A 15,132-nucleotide genomic window follows, 5' to 3' on the forward strand; every position below is an offset into this window, starting at 1 on the left:
AAGACAGCAGTGACAATGGTGGTATTATTTATTTACTTTTGTCGTACGGCGGCTAAGAGTGAAAGTGACGCCGGTCTATTTAGATTACGGCCCGCAGCTATATTAAATGGAAACCGAACTTAATAACTCTTAATTTCAACGACAAAAAAGGTTTGCGTTGAGTGTGAAGATTGCGTTTTTGTTCACAACGAAGGAGTGAAATATTTAGCTTAAGCGTCTTTATGGTATTCACTGTAGAAAGCGAAAGGATGGTCTTGATGATTTTGAACGTAATGGTGGTTATCGATGATGTAATGGTAATCTGAAGCCAAGTATGATGATGTAATTCAAAAAATATGACTGAGTAATAATAAAGCGTATGTGAATGAAAAGAGCGGAATTCCTACAAATAGAGAATCGATTTTACAGAAGAATTATTTGGCGAGTGCACTCTTAAATCCATCTTATACGCTTTATGTAATACAGCAAAATCCCGATAATTCGTTTGATCAAGGGACAGGCGGCTTGTCACGAATTATCCGGATTGCCAATTATCGGTTGTACAAAATAAAGAAAATTAATTCTGGGGAAAATTTAGCCGGAAATACGAATAATCGGGATACAGATTATGAGAATTCTACTATATTATCTCTATTGTGGGCTTACACTTTTAACGGGCACAGTACAGGAACCATGCGTATATGATATTGTCGACAATTTTCCCCTCAATATGCGAGGAAGACCCCTTAGGAGTGGGAGAATCAAAATCGAATTGGTAGTATGCAGAGTGCGAATGCGGATAGTCCCCACCAAGTGCTACAGGTGGCTGGACTATGAACACACGTCAGCAGCTTGCAAGGGTCGGGACAGAAGGACCTGCAAGGAAAGCGAGAGTTGCGTTCTCTGCAGGGATCGTAGTGGAAGCGTCGCACACACTGCGGGCTCGGGACGGTGTCCGATCTTCAGGGCGGAATTAGAGTAGGCTAGGATGCCAACGGCATGATCCGCATTTTGCAAATTAACATGAACCGGAATGTAATCGCTCACCAGCTGCTAGCACAGTTCGCTGCGGAAGTAAATGCTGATCTAGTGCTGATTAGCGAGCAATATCGAAGCAAGGATCCGTCCTCATGGTATCTCGACCTATCGAACACCGCTGCCATCTGACTTCGGGACAACGTTCGACTTCGTGTTCTTGCCGAAGGTCGGGGGAACGGGTTTGTCTGGATCCGGTGTTTAGGGATAACGTTTTTTAGCGTTCACTTGACGCCGAATAAGACGATGCCGGACTTTCGGCGCCGGCTTGATGCTCTAGAGGACGCCGTTTCGAGCACGGAGGGACGAATCCTAGTTGGCGGTGATTTTAATGCCAGGGCTCTTGAATGGACATGCCTCAGTGAGACTTCAAAGGGAAACGGATTCTGGAAATGGCGGCGAGAACCGGGCTCGTAGTTTTAAACACCGGATCCACGCCAACATTTCGGCGCCCAGGCTGTGAAGGAAGCATTCCTGACATCACTTTTGCATCGGAATCTCTGGCATCATCGGTGGATGGGTGGCGAGTCCTAGAGGACTTCTCGTCTTCTTGCTGGCGAGCACCAACACGACGCTCCCCCCTGGTGGACGGCAGAAATTGCCGACCTACGGAAGGGGTGTCATAAGCTCCGCCGTTTGGCACAACGTTTGCACGCCAAAGAGAAGGCATGTGCCATAAAGGGACAATATAGATTAGCAAAAAGGAGACTCCGCAGCGCTATAAATAAAAGGAAAGCTCGTGGCCGGCAGAACCTTGTTAACGAGGTGAATGAGGACCCGTGGGGACATGGCTATAAGCTTGCCATCATGGCCCTGCGGAATCCCTGCATACTGAGCACAGACCAGATGGACCGCATTGTGCAGGCATTGTTCCCCAGACACCCTGTACGGGTTTATGTACATTGCACGGAAAGCGTCGTGGATTGCCCACTTTTCACAATGAAAGAGCTCGAATAAGTGGTTCTCACTATGAAAAACAGGAAAGCGCCAGGTCCTGATGGCATCCCGGCGGAAGTTTACAAACTAGTGTTCCGTAAACGGCCAGAATTTCTGCTTGAAGTGTTCAACGCCTGCTTGAAGGAAGGCATTTTTCCTTGTCGCTGGAAAGTGGCCAGACTCGCGTTGATCAGTGAGGGTAAAGGAGACCCGGAGCTCCCGTCTGCATACCGACCGCTGTGTATGCTTGACACGGCCGGGAAAGTCCTCGAGAAGCTCATCAGGGGTAGACTCTATGAAACGATCCGTGTTGCCGGGGACTTATCCGCAAGGCAGTTCGGGTTCAGAATAGGGAAATCTACAGTCGATGCTGTTATGAAGGTCGTAGATGCGGTTAATCAAGCCGAGGCACACAGCTGTCAATCTCGACGGATAGTGCTCCTCATAACGTTTGATGTCAGAAATGCCTTCAATTCCGTAAGATGGACAGATATGCTAGGCACACTAGAGAACTAATTTCACGTGCCAAGCTATCTCTTGTAGATATTGAGGGATTATCTGAAAGACCGCTCCCTGCTCTATGAGACGCTAAAGGGCCAAAATAGAATGGAAAGCGTTACGGCACTTGTTACTGGACGCACTGTTGAACAAGCGCAAAGCATACTTGGCATATTGATGCGACGGGTAAGCGGATGGATGACTGCTCACGGTTTCAACCTTGCGCTGGAAAACCGAAGGTCAGGATCACTGACCAGAAGGAGAATCCCGACCCTGCGTCCAACATCGATCGGCGAGTTGACTATAGAGTCAAAACCAGCGGTTAAATAGCTTGGTTTAATGCCCGGCTCGAAGATGAACTTCTTCGAGCAAATCAAAGCAGCGGCGGACAGGGCTGCACCTGGAGTCACGGCTTCGAGTCGGGTAATGGCGAACGTCGGGGGTCCCATATCAACTAGGAGACATCTCCTTATGGGAGCAACGCAGTCGGTCCTTCTCTATGGCGTGGAGATATGGGCTGATGCCCTTGACAAGGAGGTGCATCGTAAACGCTTTGCTCAAGTGCAAAGGGGGGGAGCTTTGCGAGTGGCGTCGGCTTATCGCACCGTCTCCGAACCGGCTGTGATGGTGATCGCGGGGTGATATCCGTTGCCCTCCTTGCCAAGGAGCACAAAGCTACCTACCGCCGTAAGGTCGAAAACTTAAGGGAGGTGGTTGTCCGTGAAGAATGTCAACGCACCCTTACCGAGTGGCAACTTTCTTGGCAAAATGAGCCAAGGGGCATGGAGGTTTTCAGTCTTACCTGCACAGGATTGGGAAGGCGCGATCTCCTGATTGTGTGTTCTCCAATGGAGTGGCGGACGACGCGGAACATACCTTTTTCTCTTGCGAGAGGTGGGACTTCGCCAACAGCTTTATGCAGACACAGGGGAACTCTCTCCAGACAACATTGTCGGAAAGATGCTGAAGAGCGCTGACAGCTGAAATCGTATTGCGCATTATATTCGGGCTCTTCTTATTGCGAGGAAGATTAAACTCGACCAGCGGCCAGCGGAGAGATCGGACGGTAAGGAGTTCCCTGAACTAACAACAACTCCCTTCCTCCCCTCGCCTCCCGTTAGTGAAAGGCCCCCAAAGCCGGGAGAGGGGGAGGTCTAGCCCGAAGTAATGTGTCAAACGGTTCCAGGCTACTTCTCTGATGACAGGGAGGTGTTTAGTTGGTAGTCCGCCAACGTGCTGTTGTGGGAGTCCAACACTCTGTGCGTAAACGCATTCACCTACCCTACTCCCAAAAAAAACAAGATTGGATCAAGCTTTATGGAAATCAAGAGCTAATAAGTAGCGATCACTTCCAAGTAATCCCGTAGATTTGTGTGTATTTCCCCTGTTCACTCCTTCCATGGATGTGGGTATCCAAACAGTTTCAGTTTTCAGCAGAACAGCACGAATATGAACACAAACATCCAAGACTACCGGGATTCGAGCCCGAGGTAACGATATCTAGATCCTGCACCCATCAAAGGGAAAGAATCCTAAATAAAAGTTTGTTCCGTTTTTAGCTAAATTTTGTTATCACAGTACAGTACAGTATTTCAGGAGCCATTTCTTCTTTTCTTCTGCTGGTTTTCATTCATATGATCTATTTGGTAGTAACATTTGAGGAGCTAAGTTTCCTTGTTAAACTAATCTGACTGGTTTGGATTTATAATTACCCGAACTAATACTCAATAAATTGTATGCTCTAACATTTAATGAGAAACGAATCTGTTTATTATGTAATTATCAAACCCTTCCTGAATTCAAGTCTCCCTATTTATCAGGTAACTTAATAATTTGATTTCTTTAACCTTAAATTACTAGTTCTCTAAGAACACCAACAATATTTCTTTTGTAAAGTACATCCCACGATTTTTTTAGTTTTATGACCCCCAAATTCGTTCATCTTCAAATGCCTACATTAAATATTATATTTCTCTACTGTTATTATTGCAATTTTACTGCCCTCTCGAAGAACTAGATGGGAAGTTGAACAGGGGCGCCTTAACCCAACTTTGTGCAAGGAGTTGGAGGAGAATTCGTCCTGGGTGAATGGTAGGTAAGGAATGAAGTGTCTGGTTAGAAAGCGAATTCAGTTCAGTTGCAGTTGAGAAACAGTTATATTATTGCTGATAAGCACGACGATCAAATACAAAGGATCTGCTGTATAAGCTGCTTGCAATCCTATCGCGGAGTGTATTGCTTGCGACTAACTTTCATTTGCTCATACCTTTCATTGTTATTAAATTTACAAAAGAAGCCAACCATGATAATTTTCGCTGAAATGCCTGGAGAGACCAGTTGAGCATCACATTCGCCAGATGGCGCTAAGGTCACAACCACTAAATGAAAACCAACACGGTTACCAGCGTGAAATTTATGTGAGCCTGCTCTTCACGCTTTGGTCTCGAAAATAGATGACGCAGCTATGAAAGGCGAGTACACGATTGGTATTCGTGGACATTGAAGGGGCGTTTGATTGTGTGCCTTTCCAAAAGCTCTGTGATGCCGCTAGAAACCATGGTGTTGATGAAACTTTAATTAGGGGGATCTATGTTAAATGGACCTTTGCCTTGCCATACGCTTCAGGTAGTAATGTAGATATACGTTGCTATCATTAGGCCGATGTTCGCTTATGCATCGGCGATGTGATGGGTTAAGGTGAAACAAAAAAGTTTTCATAGCAAACTAACCAAACTGCAAGGAACTGTGTGTCTGGATATTACCGGTGCCATGAACACAACATCCTGCATCGAATACAATGGACCACTAGGGTCTGACTGCTCAAAGGCTTTGCCTCCTCCCCACCTCGGACAGACACAACCATTATCGTATTTTCTGCTTTCCAAGCTCAGATTTCAAATTCTAATGGCTGTTGATTTTTTTTTCCTTGGGGCATCAGCAAAGCAGGCAAAAATGCTGAGATACGTCTGAAGGTGACCGGGAGAACTAGTTAACATTCCCAAAATTCCTTGGAACAACGAGCTGCCAAATAAGAATATGTACATGTTATTTGAGTTAACATGGCTGGTCTTGCATGGACCGTATCCGGAGCATGATCACTAGTTTGTGTTCAACTGAAGTAGGCCTCCTGTCTCCTACTCGAGGTTTGGGCCATTCAGTAGGTTATAACTTATTAGCGTAAGAAGGGAACCACAAAAGCTGCGACTAATTTTCGGCTGAGATTAAAAAGTTTTTCTTCGTTTAAATCATGGTATCCAGCTAGTAAAGTATCCCATTCCATACGCCGTTTTGCAGACCTTACGTAGTTAATGTTTTCACCCCTATTCTGGTTTAGATTTAGGTTTAGATTTCCAGCTAAGACATATGATATTCTAATCATCCGTAAGGAACAGGCTCTACCCATATTTGCATTCTAACAAACCCACCAATGCACGGATCCGCAACAACGAGCACATCACATCACTAGATCCGCATTTAAATGCGAGAGGACCTGAATAATCAGCGGCCACAAATTCCTTTCCTAGTTAGCAGTAGTAAACTGTTTATGGAATTGCATCTGATTTGAGTTCCCTTTCGAATCAGAAGTTTTTAGTTACATTGCCACTACCAACGACCATATTGCTTCTCTACTTAAACAAGACTGAATTTTTGACGACCAATCTCCATGAAACAGGCACAATCACTGTCAGCGGCAGTGATCTGCCCAGAACTGAACGATTTAAATACCTCGGATCAACGCTATCGGCCAATGGAGAACTGCGTTATGAAATTGCTTCACGCATTAACGCAACCTGGTTGAAGTGGCGTTCCACAACTGGTGTTCTTTGTGATCGACGTATCAACGAACGTCTCAAATCTAAAATTTACCGCAATGTCGTCCGTTCAGTCGCTCTCTATGGTTCTGAGTATTGGCCGATTATAAAAGACAATGAACGTCTTGCGGCAATGGAGACTATTGGCTTGAACTATTGGCGTCACACGTTTTGATCACATCCGGAATGAGGATATCCGCGATCGTTATGGGGTTGCACCGATCGTGGGAAAGTTGCAAGAGAGGCGACGCAATTCGTGCTAACGAGAGTTCGCTTGCCAAGATTGGTCTGAACATCGAAGTCGATGGTAAAATACCAAAAGGCAGGCCTAAACAACGGTGGCTTGATACGCTGGGTGGGGATTTAAAAGCCTCGAGATTGCACCCAGATCAGGCATTCGTTAAAGCCAAATGGCGGAACTGATCACGAAGAGCCGACCCCGCTTGTGAACGCGACAAAGGCTGAAGAAAAAGAAAATTGTAATCAGCACCTCAAATCAGTGGAGCCAAAGAGCTCGATCCAGTCGATTGTTGCTAATCATGGAAAAAAAGCTAGAACTCACCTTAGTCCATCAATCCTTAAACATTCTTCGGCCCTGCTTAGGCAAAACTAAGTGGGTTTCGTCTTCAATATAAATCGTATCCATGCCGTGTTTATAAACCTATTATTTACAATGGAACAAATAAGCTTTGGCAACTTCACGCTTTCGGTCATCATGGTCACAGGGCAGAAATGAGGCAGCGTCTGAAGAGTTATCTTTGCCCTTGATGATATCGCAAATCGTCTTTTTGAGGATTAATAAATTTAGGAGAAATTTCGTAAATTCAAGCCTACGAAATAAAAGTATGGCTAGATGATGGTTGAGTTTATTTAGCATCAGCCTCTCGATCTGATCTCTCCGACTCCAATCTCTGTGATTTTTTATTTGTCCTTGTGTGATCATGCTGCCATAAGCTACAAATCAATAAAAATAATCACTTTCCTGGTTTCAAGATAAACGTCTGAATATGAGAAATATAATAAAGTAAAATCAGACACATAACAAGGCCTAGGTACTCCTGTTAGTAACTGTATTCTATTCCTGGTATGTCGATCAGCATTTCAGTGGGGAGGGTGCGTAACCTAACAAAGTGGTGAGAATTATCGAATAACTAAAATTATATTCTGTCACTAGCATATTCGAGAGCGTCGACCACAATCCCACCAGGGATCTATATTATGTGCGCAAACACTCCGCTTCTTTTTACAATAAACGTCCCTCCATCATGTAATCTTACAAATGAACACAATACTGTATATGTTTATTCACAGCCTTACTCATCCGGACTCCCTTAATTGACTTGCTGTACTAATAGTTAATTACATCAGAGTAAGGCTTTTCCCATAGCATGATAAATTCTCTCCAGACTGTTCCACACTAAATATCGTAATTTTAATTACAACTAAATTATTTAAAATATGGAATTAAATTTACCCGGAAGAGTGGTTTTTTCATTACAACAATGTAGTATCAATTTCACCTTTCCCAACATTAACTCTGGCAATAAATTAACAATTTTTTTCAATATATTGTTGATATTTTAGTTTCTTCGAGTGATCGACGACTATAGCATTAATGAATAATGTATTAATTAAATCTCCTAGTGGTGCACTGAGTGCTGACACAGTTGACTTCCTACAGAATGTTAGAGCAGTGTGGCGTTAGTTAAATTAATTGCTGCACAATAAACAATAAAGCACAACTGCTGCAAATTATAACGTTAATGATAACTCATAACCTAACGAATACATTTATCGTTGCATCATCAAATGCAGTGGGTCTAAATCAAAAGATTTAAGCGAGAAACTTGAACTTTAATTTTAATAAATTGACTCCCTCTCTCTCTCTTTCTTAATTTCTCTTTCTCTAGAAGTTTTTCGAATACAATATTTAGTTTTCTTTCAAGCTAAGTAAACTTTTTCTGAACAGTTATGGAGCTTAGCTACACATAAACCAGATTTTTATGAAATTTTCGAAAGACTTGAGATAAACATGGACACGAAATTGTTTGCTTCATTATCTTTAAGTCAATTGATGCTATTAGAAAAAAGGCCTCTTCTGGACTCACAAGTTTGATTATTTTCCTGAAATAAACTTTTGAAAATCGAAAACATGCAGATAGCTAAAAATTAAAATTGCCAATTACTGCAAATGATCATCACTTCTTGTCACTGCCAATGTGCGGAAATCAATGGTTATTAAAAGGAAACGAAGATTCAAAGTAAAGTCTACGATACAACCAATCATCAACTGGAAACGAACTCAAAATTCCCTCAACCAACACAAGCATTATTTTTTCAGCTTAGTATGTAACTTAGATTTTAAATCAAATGAATAATAATAATAAGGATATCAAGATACCAATCGGGAATTCTTTCCGTTCACCATTAACACTCAGAATTCTTATTTTTTAATTCGTATTTCAATGTTCAGATATTCCGTTGATATCATTGTATTTATCCTACAATCGTTCGTATCTTCAAAATCACATTCTAACCCATATTTTCCTTTCTCTTTACAGCATATATCTCTTAGGACTAGTATATTATGTACAACCTGATGCTACACCTTCAGACTTGAGAGCAGCTGCTAAAGCTGCACTATTGCGAGAAAAAGAGAATAATCTTCAACCATGTAATGAAACGACCACTTCACTGCCAGTTTGCCCACCAAGTAAATTCAGATCAGCTACAGGCGAATGTAATAATATCCTGCATAGAAGTTGGGGATCGCGAGGAGATGTATTCCTTCGTCTACTGGAAGCAAATTATGCAAATGGTCAGTATTTTTTTTACTTTGTTCTTACATTTCAAATATTTATGGTTCTAAGACTTAACGTATTTGTTTTGAAATAGGCATAAGTAAAGGCATGAGGTAAGGTCGACAGCTGTTACACAGGAAGGCCTTCTATATAAAACACTGTTCCTGTTGCAGGCATCCTGCAAAGAACAATCGAATTTAAACCCAATTTCAAAAATAATAATTAGCTATTATGACGGCATATGACGATTTTTTACAAAATCAAACTCAACAGGCCGCGATAGACAAATTACTTGATCCAAATGAACGAGGTAGATCCTGCCCGCAAAGCTTTATGACGATCCCCAAAACCCTCGCTTTTCTCGAACTTAAACACAAATTGTGACACTGAATTTCAAATAGGTAACTTAGTAAAACTCAAGAAAACACTTCTCTTCACTGCAAAGTGTTGAAATCTTGAAAGTATAAGCATTACATAAACGATTCTAATATTCGAATCATACAGGCAACATTCTCATTCCTTGATAGAAAGGGAATTTCTTTTCCAATATCATTCCTTGAGTTAAACTCGGAGTATGAATAAGGAGCATTGTAATGGTGCTTTGTTCTGTACACAAAGGCACTTCACGTGCAAAAGAGGGCGAATTCTTCTAATAGTCATTTAATATAGTCCGGCAGAACTGCTAGGAGTTGGAATTGTACTTTTTCTTCTTCTTTAGCCTTTTTTCGTTCAGAAATGGAGTCAGCTCGTTATGGTCGGTGACGCCATTTTGTCTAGTCAATGTCCTAATTTGAATGTAGTCGCAAGGCTTTCCAATTACCATCGAGCGTATCAAGCCAAGGTTGTCTCGGTCGGCTATTTGGTTGTTTCCCATCAACTTCGAGGTTCTGACCAATCTTGACAAGTGAATCCTCGTTAGCGCCAATTTCATACCATACCATCAAACACGCCTCTTTCGCAGTTTTTGCACAATCGATGCAACCCGATATCGATCAAGGATGTCCTCATTTCGGTTGTGCCCATGGCGTGTTCTGTTAAATTCCGTGTTGCATGAGACAATCAATCAATTTTTGTACAAGTTGCTCGAGATCAGCTTTTCTATGAAGCATAGAGCAGTATATAGGGTACTGCACGCGGAAAGTCCCGTGTGACAGTGTCCAGAACAAGAACAAAAAGAAGCGGTTATAGCGCGCTTCTTTGATGACACCAACAAAGACAGCACCTGGTACTGCCGCGGGGCAGACCACATGAGTTTGTGTGGCACACGATCAAACGCCTCCTCTAGATCCAGAAGTATGATGTAAAAAGGGCAATGCTTCCCGCGGTGTTTCCCCATAAGTAACCGCACTGCCTGTATTGTGTCAGTAGTTTTCTTAACAAACCCGGCTTGATTCACGATTATTTGAACGATGTCGCGAATACGGTTATCAAAAATACGTTCAGAAATCTTCATAGTATTGGACAGTACCAGATCGGATGGTAATTTGAACACTCGGCTGGACTACCTTTCTTTTTCCGTATTGAAACGGTCGTGCTTTCTTGCCAGTCAGATGGTGAACTCACTAAAATTGTACTTGGGATGGCAAATCGAAATGTCAAAGGATATTATTAAACATGTCAAACAAGTTTTTCCCTGATTGGAAGGGAAAACCCAGAAAAGACCAATTGGATCACTTAGAATCAGCTATCTCCCCAGGAAAGGAATGAACAGATTAGAGATAAAACATTGTCACATGGAGGAAAATCATCATGTATTGGATTCCATACTTTCAAGGGCACGGTTTTTCCTGGGCTGCTGTCATCATTTGACAATCATAATCCGCAATCATTTCCATATCAGTAAATTGGCCTGATAGAGATTTTACCTATGATAAATTATACACATAAATATTTGGGTAGTATAGTGAGTCCTTTTAAGTTGCATAAGAGTTTTTGAGTGACACAAAATGTTTAAGGAAAGTCGGAAGATGAGCACCACGTTGGACGCCCGACGACTGCTCTAACCTATGCTCAAGTAAAAATATTTTAGAATCTGACAGGCGTTTAACCATCGCCCTTTGGTCGAAACTGTCGACACCATTGTAACAGAGAATCTTGCGATGCCAAAGTTGACTGCTGGTGACATTCAACGAGGCAATGTTGCCTCACTTCCTACCCTCTACAGCCCACACCTGGCTTCATCTGACTTTTTCTTATTTCCGCGAATGAAAAGGCGGCCCAAAGGATATCGATTCGATTCCATCAAGGTGGTTCAAGTGGCGACGACAAAGGCTCTCAACAGTAAACCGAAAACCGACTTCCAGCGGGCTTTTGACAAGTGGCAGACAGGATGCAGGAGGAGTATATTTTTCAGATTGTAATGATTGCAATAAATTTTGATTTTTGAAATCAGTCCCTATACTTATTGAACGGATCCTGTATATAGGATGCTCGATTTTCGTTCACCGGTTAATTATGTCATCCCTTGATTGGTTTTCTCTTTTTGTTTGACACTGACATTCCCGCTTTGAGTAATTTTCTCACATGGGTCTCCAGCGATAACAATTCTGCAAGATTTGTGTGTACGATCTTTCGCCTATCTACAAACAAATGCGAAAAATGCATTTTCAATATACAGCATGATCTGGTCTAAGACCAAGCCATGCAATACACGCTTAGTACAAAATAAATAAATTTTGGGGTTTTGGAATTGGAATTGGAAGGAGTGCAATGGAGAAATTAAAGGAAAGCAAATTAATTTTCTCGTGAGCTCATCACAAGACAAAACAAACGAATGCCGCTAAGCTGCGCACACTAAGGATGTCAGGTTGTAGAATTGGGAAAGAGAAGCGCTAGTTCTACGCTGGTCCACATTCACGAGCGCGCCAACATGTGCCAGAACGCTGGGAATATCCGACGTACTTTTAGGTGGCTCAGGCTTGAGCAAAGAAGTGAGGGATTTTCCAGAAATCCGAAATTCTATCCATTGAACACAGCTCAAAGGATAATAAAGGGAACGCATAACTCCGGCCCGGATGTTCTCTATTCTAGCTAAAATGCATCAATTTAAGAAGCAATTTGGACTTTTGTTTGACCTAAGGAGAAGATAACTCACTGCTGGAAACGTGTTATAGAAAGAGTGTGGCTATAAATTGTATTTTTGTGTGGATGTAGAAGTCGGGCCGGAGAGGAACTTAGCCTCTAAATATTCAGAACTTAGTGGGGAATTATTCTCGATGCCCTCATCTAACAGAATTTCCCAGATTTGTTTGTGTATCGCGTTAGCGGATGCGATGCTACCCCCTCTCGCCATATTTAGAGTACATCAAGAAGGCATTCACGTTCAAAGTATTCTGTGGATTCCACTTTCTCCTTACAGGATGGGCCCGTATTATTTTGCAGAATTCCTATTCTGAACATATGTCCGAACTAGTGAATTATAGCCAGTTTGAATGCCCACAATACCTCTGCATATCCTTCTGCTTTTCGATAGCTTTTCAATACAATAAAAACCATCATGTAGGCTGTGAACAATTACTTATGGGAAGCTTGTTCCCATGATCGTATATTCTTCAGCCTGAAATTCATTGTATACTGTTCCAAGGAAAAAGCTTACCTTTCATTTTTATCTGATGAGTAGAATTATACTGCAGAATTTTGTTCCGTTTTCGAACCATCGGTGTAGGAGACCTCAATACACGCTGCCACGCATTCCTTTGATTCATCGAAATTTTCGCCACGTCCACTATCTTCGTCCAAATGGGTGTACAACTATCGTGATCCGAAGATATTACAAGAACCGGATTCAGTTCTTCGAATATGTTTTCCAATAACACTCAATTCCGTTGCTTTTTCATAGACAAAAACGAATTAGTCTTTGAACTACTTTTATTGCAATACTCTGAATAAGTATATCCAGCGCTTCGTCAGATGTTGTGCACATATCACCTTGTAGTTATGTTATGTGTTGTTATGTTGTGTTATGCTTACAGTTTGGCGCTTTGAGCAGCTCGTTCCCTAAAGTGTCATTAAACGGATAGCTGAGTGGTTAGAGCACAAGGTTATCGAATGGAAGCTCGCGATTCAAATCTTACTGGTGGCAGCTGTGAATGAGTACCTGAGTCAAATCAGGGAAATATTCTCGGACGAGCGCAATGCTGACCACATTGCCTCATACAGTGTACTGTAGTATACCGTTTCGGTCTTGAATGAAGTGCTCTAACACACTTCAAGGCCCTGAGCCAATATGGATTGTTGCGCCAAAGATTATTATTATTGTACAAAAATTCACGTGTCCTTTATTGTTATCCGCACCGGGTCCTGAAAAGTAAACAAACACGGAACCTAGCGGCAATGCGGGCTAAACGTGGAAAGTTGAAATAAAAAAGATGGAGAAACCGAAAGCTCAGCGCTTTAGAAATGAAAGGTTTTGTTTATTTTGTATGTAAGAATATTTGGGTGCACAATGGTTCCATTCCATTTTGTCTCTTAGGGAGTAATAATTTGATGCGAAAGGGGTAAGTTCAATATGCTACAACTTTGTTGATAGTAGTAGAATTTCCACCAAACTTTCCAGCACGATGCTTCTATATTTTTTTAAGAATCTAGGATGAGCATTAAGGAAGTTCGCAGTAAATTTTCAAAATACAGCAACACACTATTATTGACTATATTTGATCATATATCGTAATGGGAAGTATTTTGAGGAATTGTTTTCCTACGATTCAAAATGAATATTTCATGAAAGTATGAGGGGGGTATTTTTTGTTGAGGAACGCAGGGAGTCCTGAGTCCGCCCTGGACGAAACCGTCAGTCAACCTGCTCTGTTTAAAACTTGGATGTTTAATTCAAAACGAGGGGTCCAAATGCTTCCCAAATGGTTCGGTCCGTCATCAAATGGATGCGGACTCAGGAGGATGTCAAATTGAACGCATATGAAGAGAAACTCGGGGAGCCAGAAAAAGGACGATACTCATAAACCACTGTAAGAGAAATTAAGTTTTGCCTAACATTAGCAATTAAAGCGCCTGCTTTTAACTTGGCCTTTATGTCGGAGTCATGATAGATCGCAAGAGGTGTGCGGTATACTTGAAGATATTATAAGAGGAGAGGAGGAAGGGAGCAATTTCTCCAAGTCTTTTTTTTCGGAAGCTCACCTCGAGTCCGTTTTTCTCTTTACGGCCCTGCTAACGTTAAATGCTTAAAAGGTACGGGGCATCTGTCAAGCAATCGCACCTTTCCATAGAAACCATCCAACGTGAGAAAAGAACCATGACAAATATTCGAAACCTATTCTACAAATATCTGACGCGCAACCTAAGTAATTGATGAAGTAACGTTATTTCCAAAAACATGAAAGCAATTCGTAGTCAAATTATAGAGCATAAATTATAAAAGGTCTTGTGATTTTCTTATGTGAGGCTTACATGCGCGACTATTCACCCCTAAAGTGATACAGGTAATTTATAATGTCTTAAGGTACGGTAAATTCATACCAAAAGCATAAGGAGTAAGTTCTGTCCTGTCTCACATTAAGTCTGCACGTCCCCCCCCCCTGACTTCCTTAGCAACAAAGATCTGCATCATAAAATACCAACCTAGCCCCTTCATTTAATATCCTACACAACCACATCAAAACGAATTATTCAAACACCTCCCCCTCCCCCAAACCGAAATTAATGCACAGATTTAAGGATCTATGAAGCTATAATTACAGGAGAACGCCCTTAACCCTGGACATCTGCATAAACTGGCTGTCAAAGTAACATACTAGCGCGTTTCGGCAGACTTTAATTGGAAGCGGGTGGACCTAAGCAGCCATTTATCGCTAATTTACCCCAAACTTCATGACCATTACATATCAACCCTCGTGGTTGACAATAGGCGGAATTCTCAGGGTGGCCATCTGACCAACATCCAACGATCGTGGTCATTACAAAGCCAAGAGTAAAAGTATCGATTTAATAATCTTTAATTAATATAACATATTAAGAGATTTGCATCGAATTCGGCGCTGCATCTCGAACAAACCCTACGAATCAAATCCCAAGTAGTGAATGAACCTTTCAGAAGGTGTAGACGATGGGTACTA

The 15,132-nt window shown here is 41.9% G+C and overlaps 1 protein-coding gene across 1 annotated transcript in view; it reads left to right on the forward strand.

Annotated features, from left to right (window-relative positions):
- The window catches only part of LOC119659737, a 114,290-nt gene that overhangs the window by 87,554 nt on the left and 11,604 nt on the right, over positions 1-15,132 (forward strand). Inside the window, exon 2 of the mRNA XM_038067999.1 lies at positions 8,822-9,078. Coding sequence (XP_037923927.1) covers positions 8,822-9,078 — 257 coding nt within the window. The remainder of the gene's footprint in view (positions 1-8,821; positions 9,079-15,132) is intronic.

Source organism: Hermetia illucens, chromosome 1 (assembly GCF_905115235.1).
Source record: "Hermetia illucens chromosome 1, iHerIll2.2.curated.20191125, whole genome shotgun sequence".
Lineage (NCBI taxonomy): Eukaryota > Metazoa > Arthropoda > Insecta > Diptera > Stratiomyidae > Hermetia > Hermetia illucens.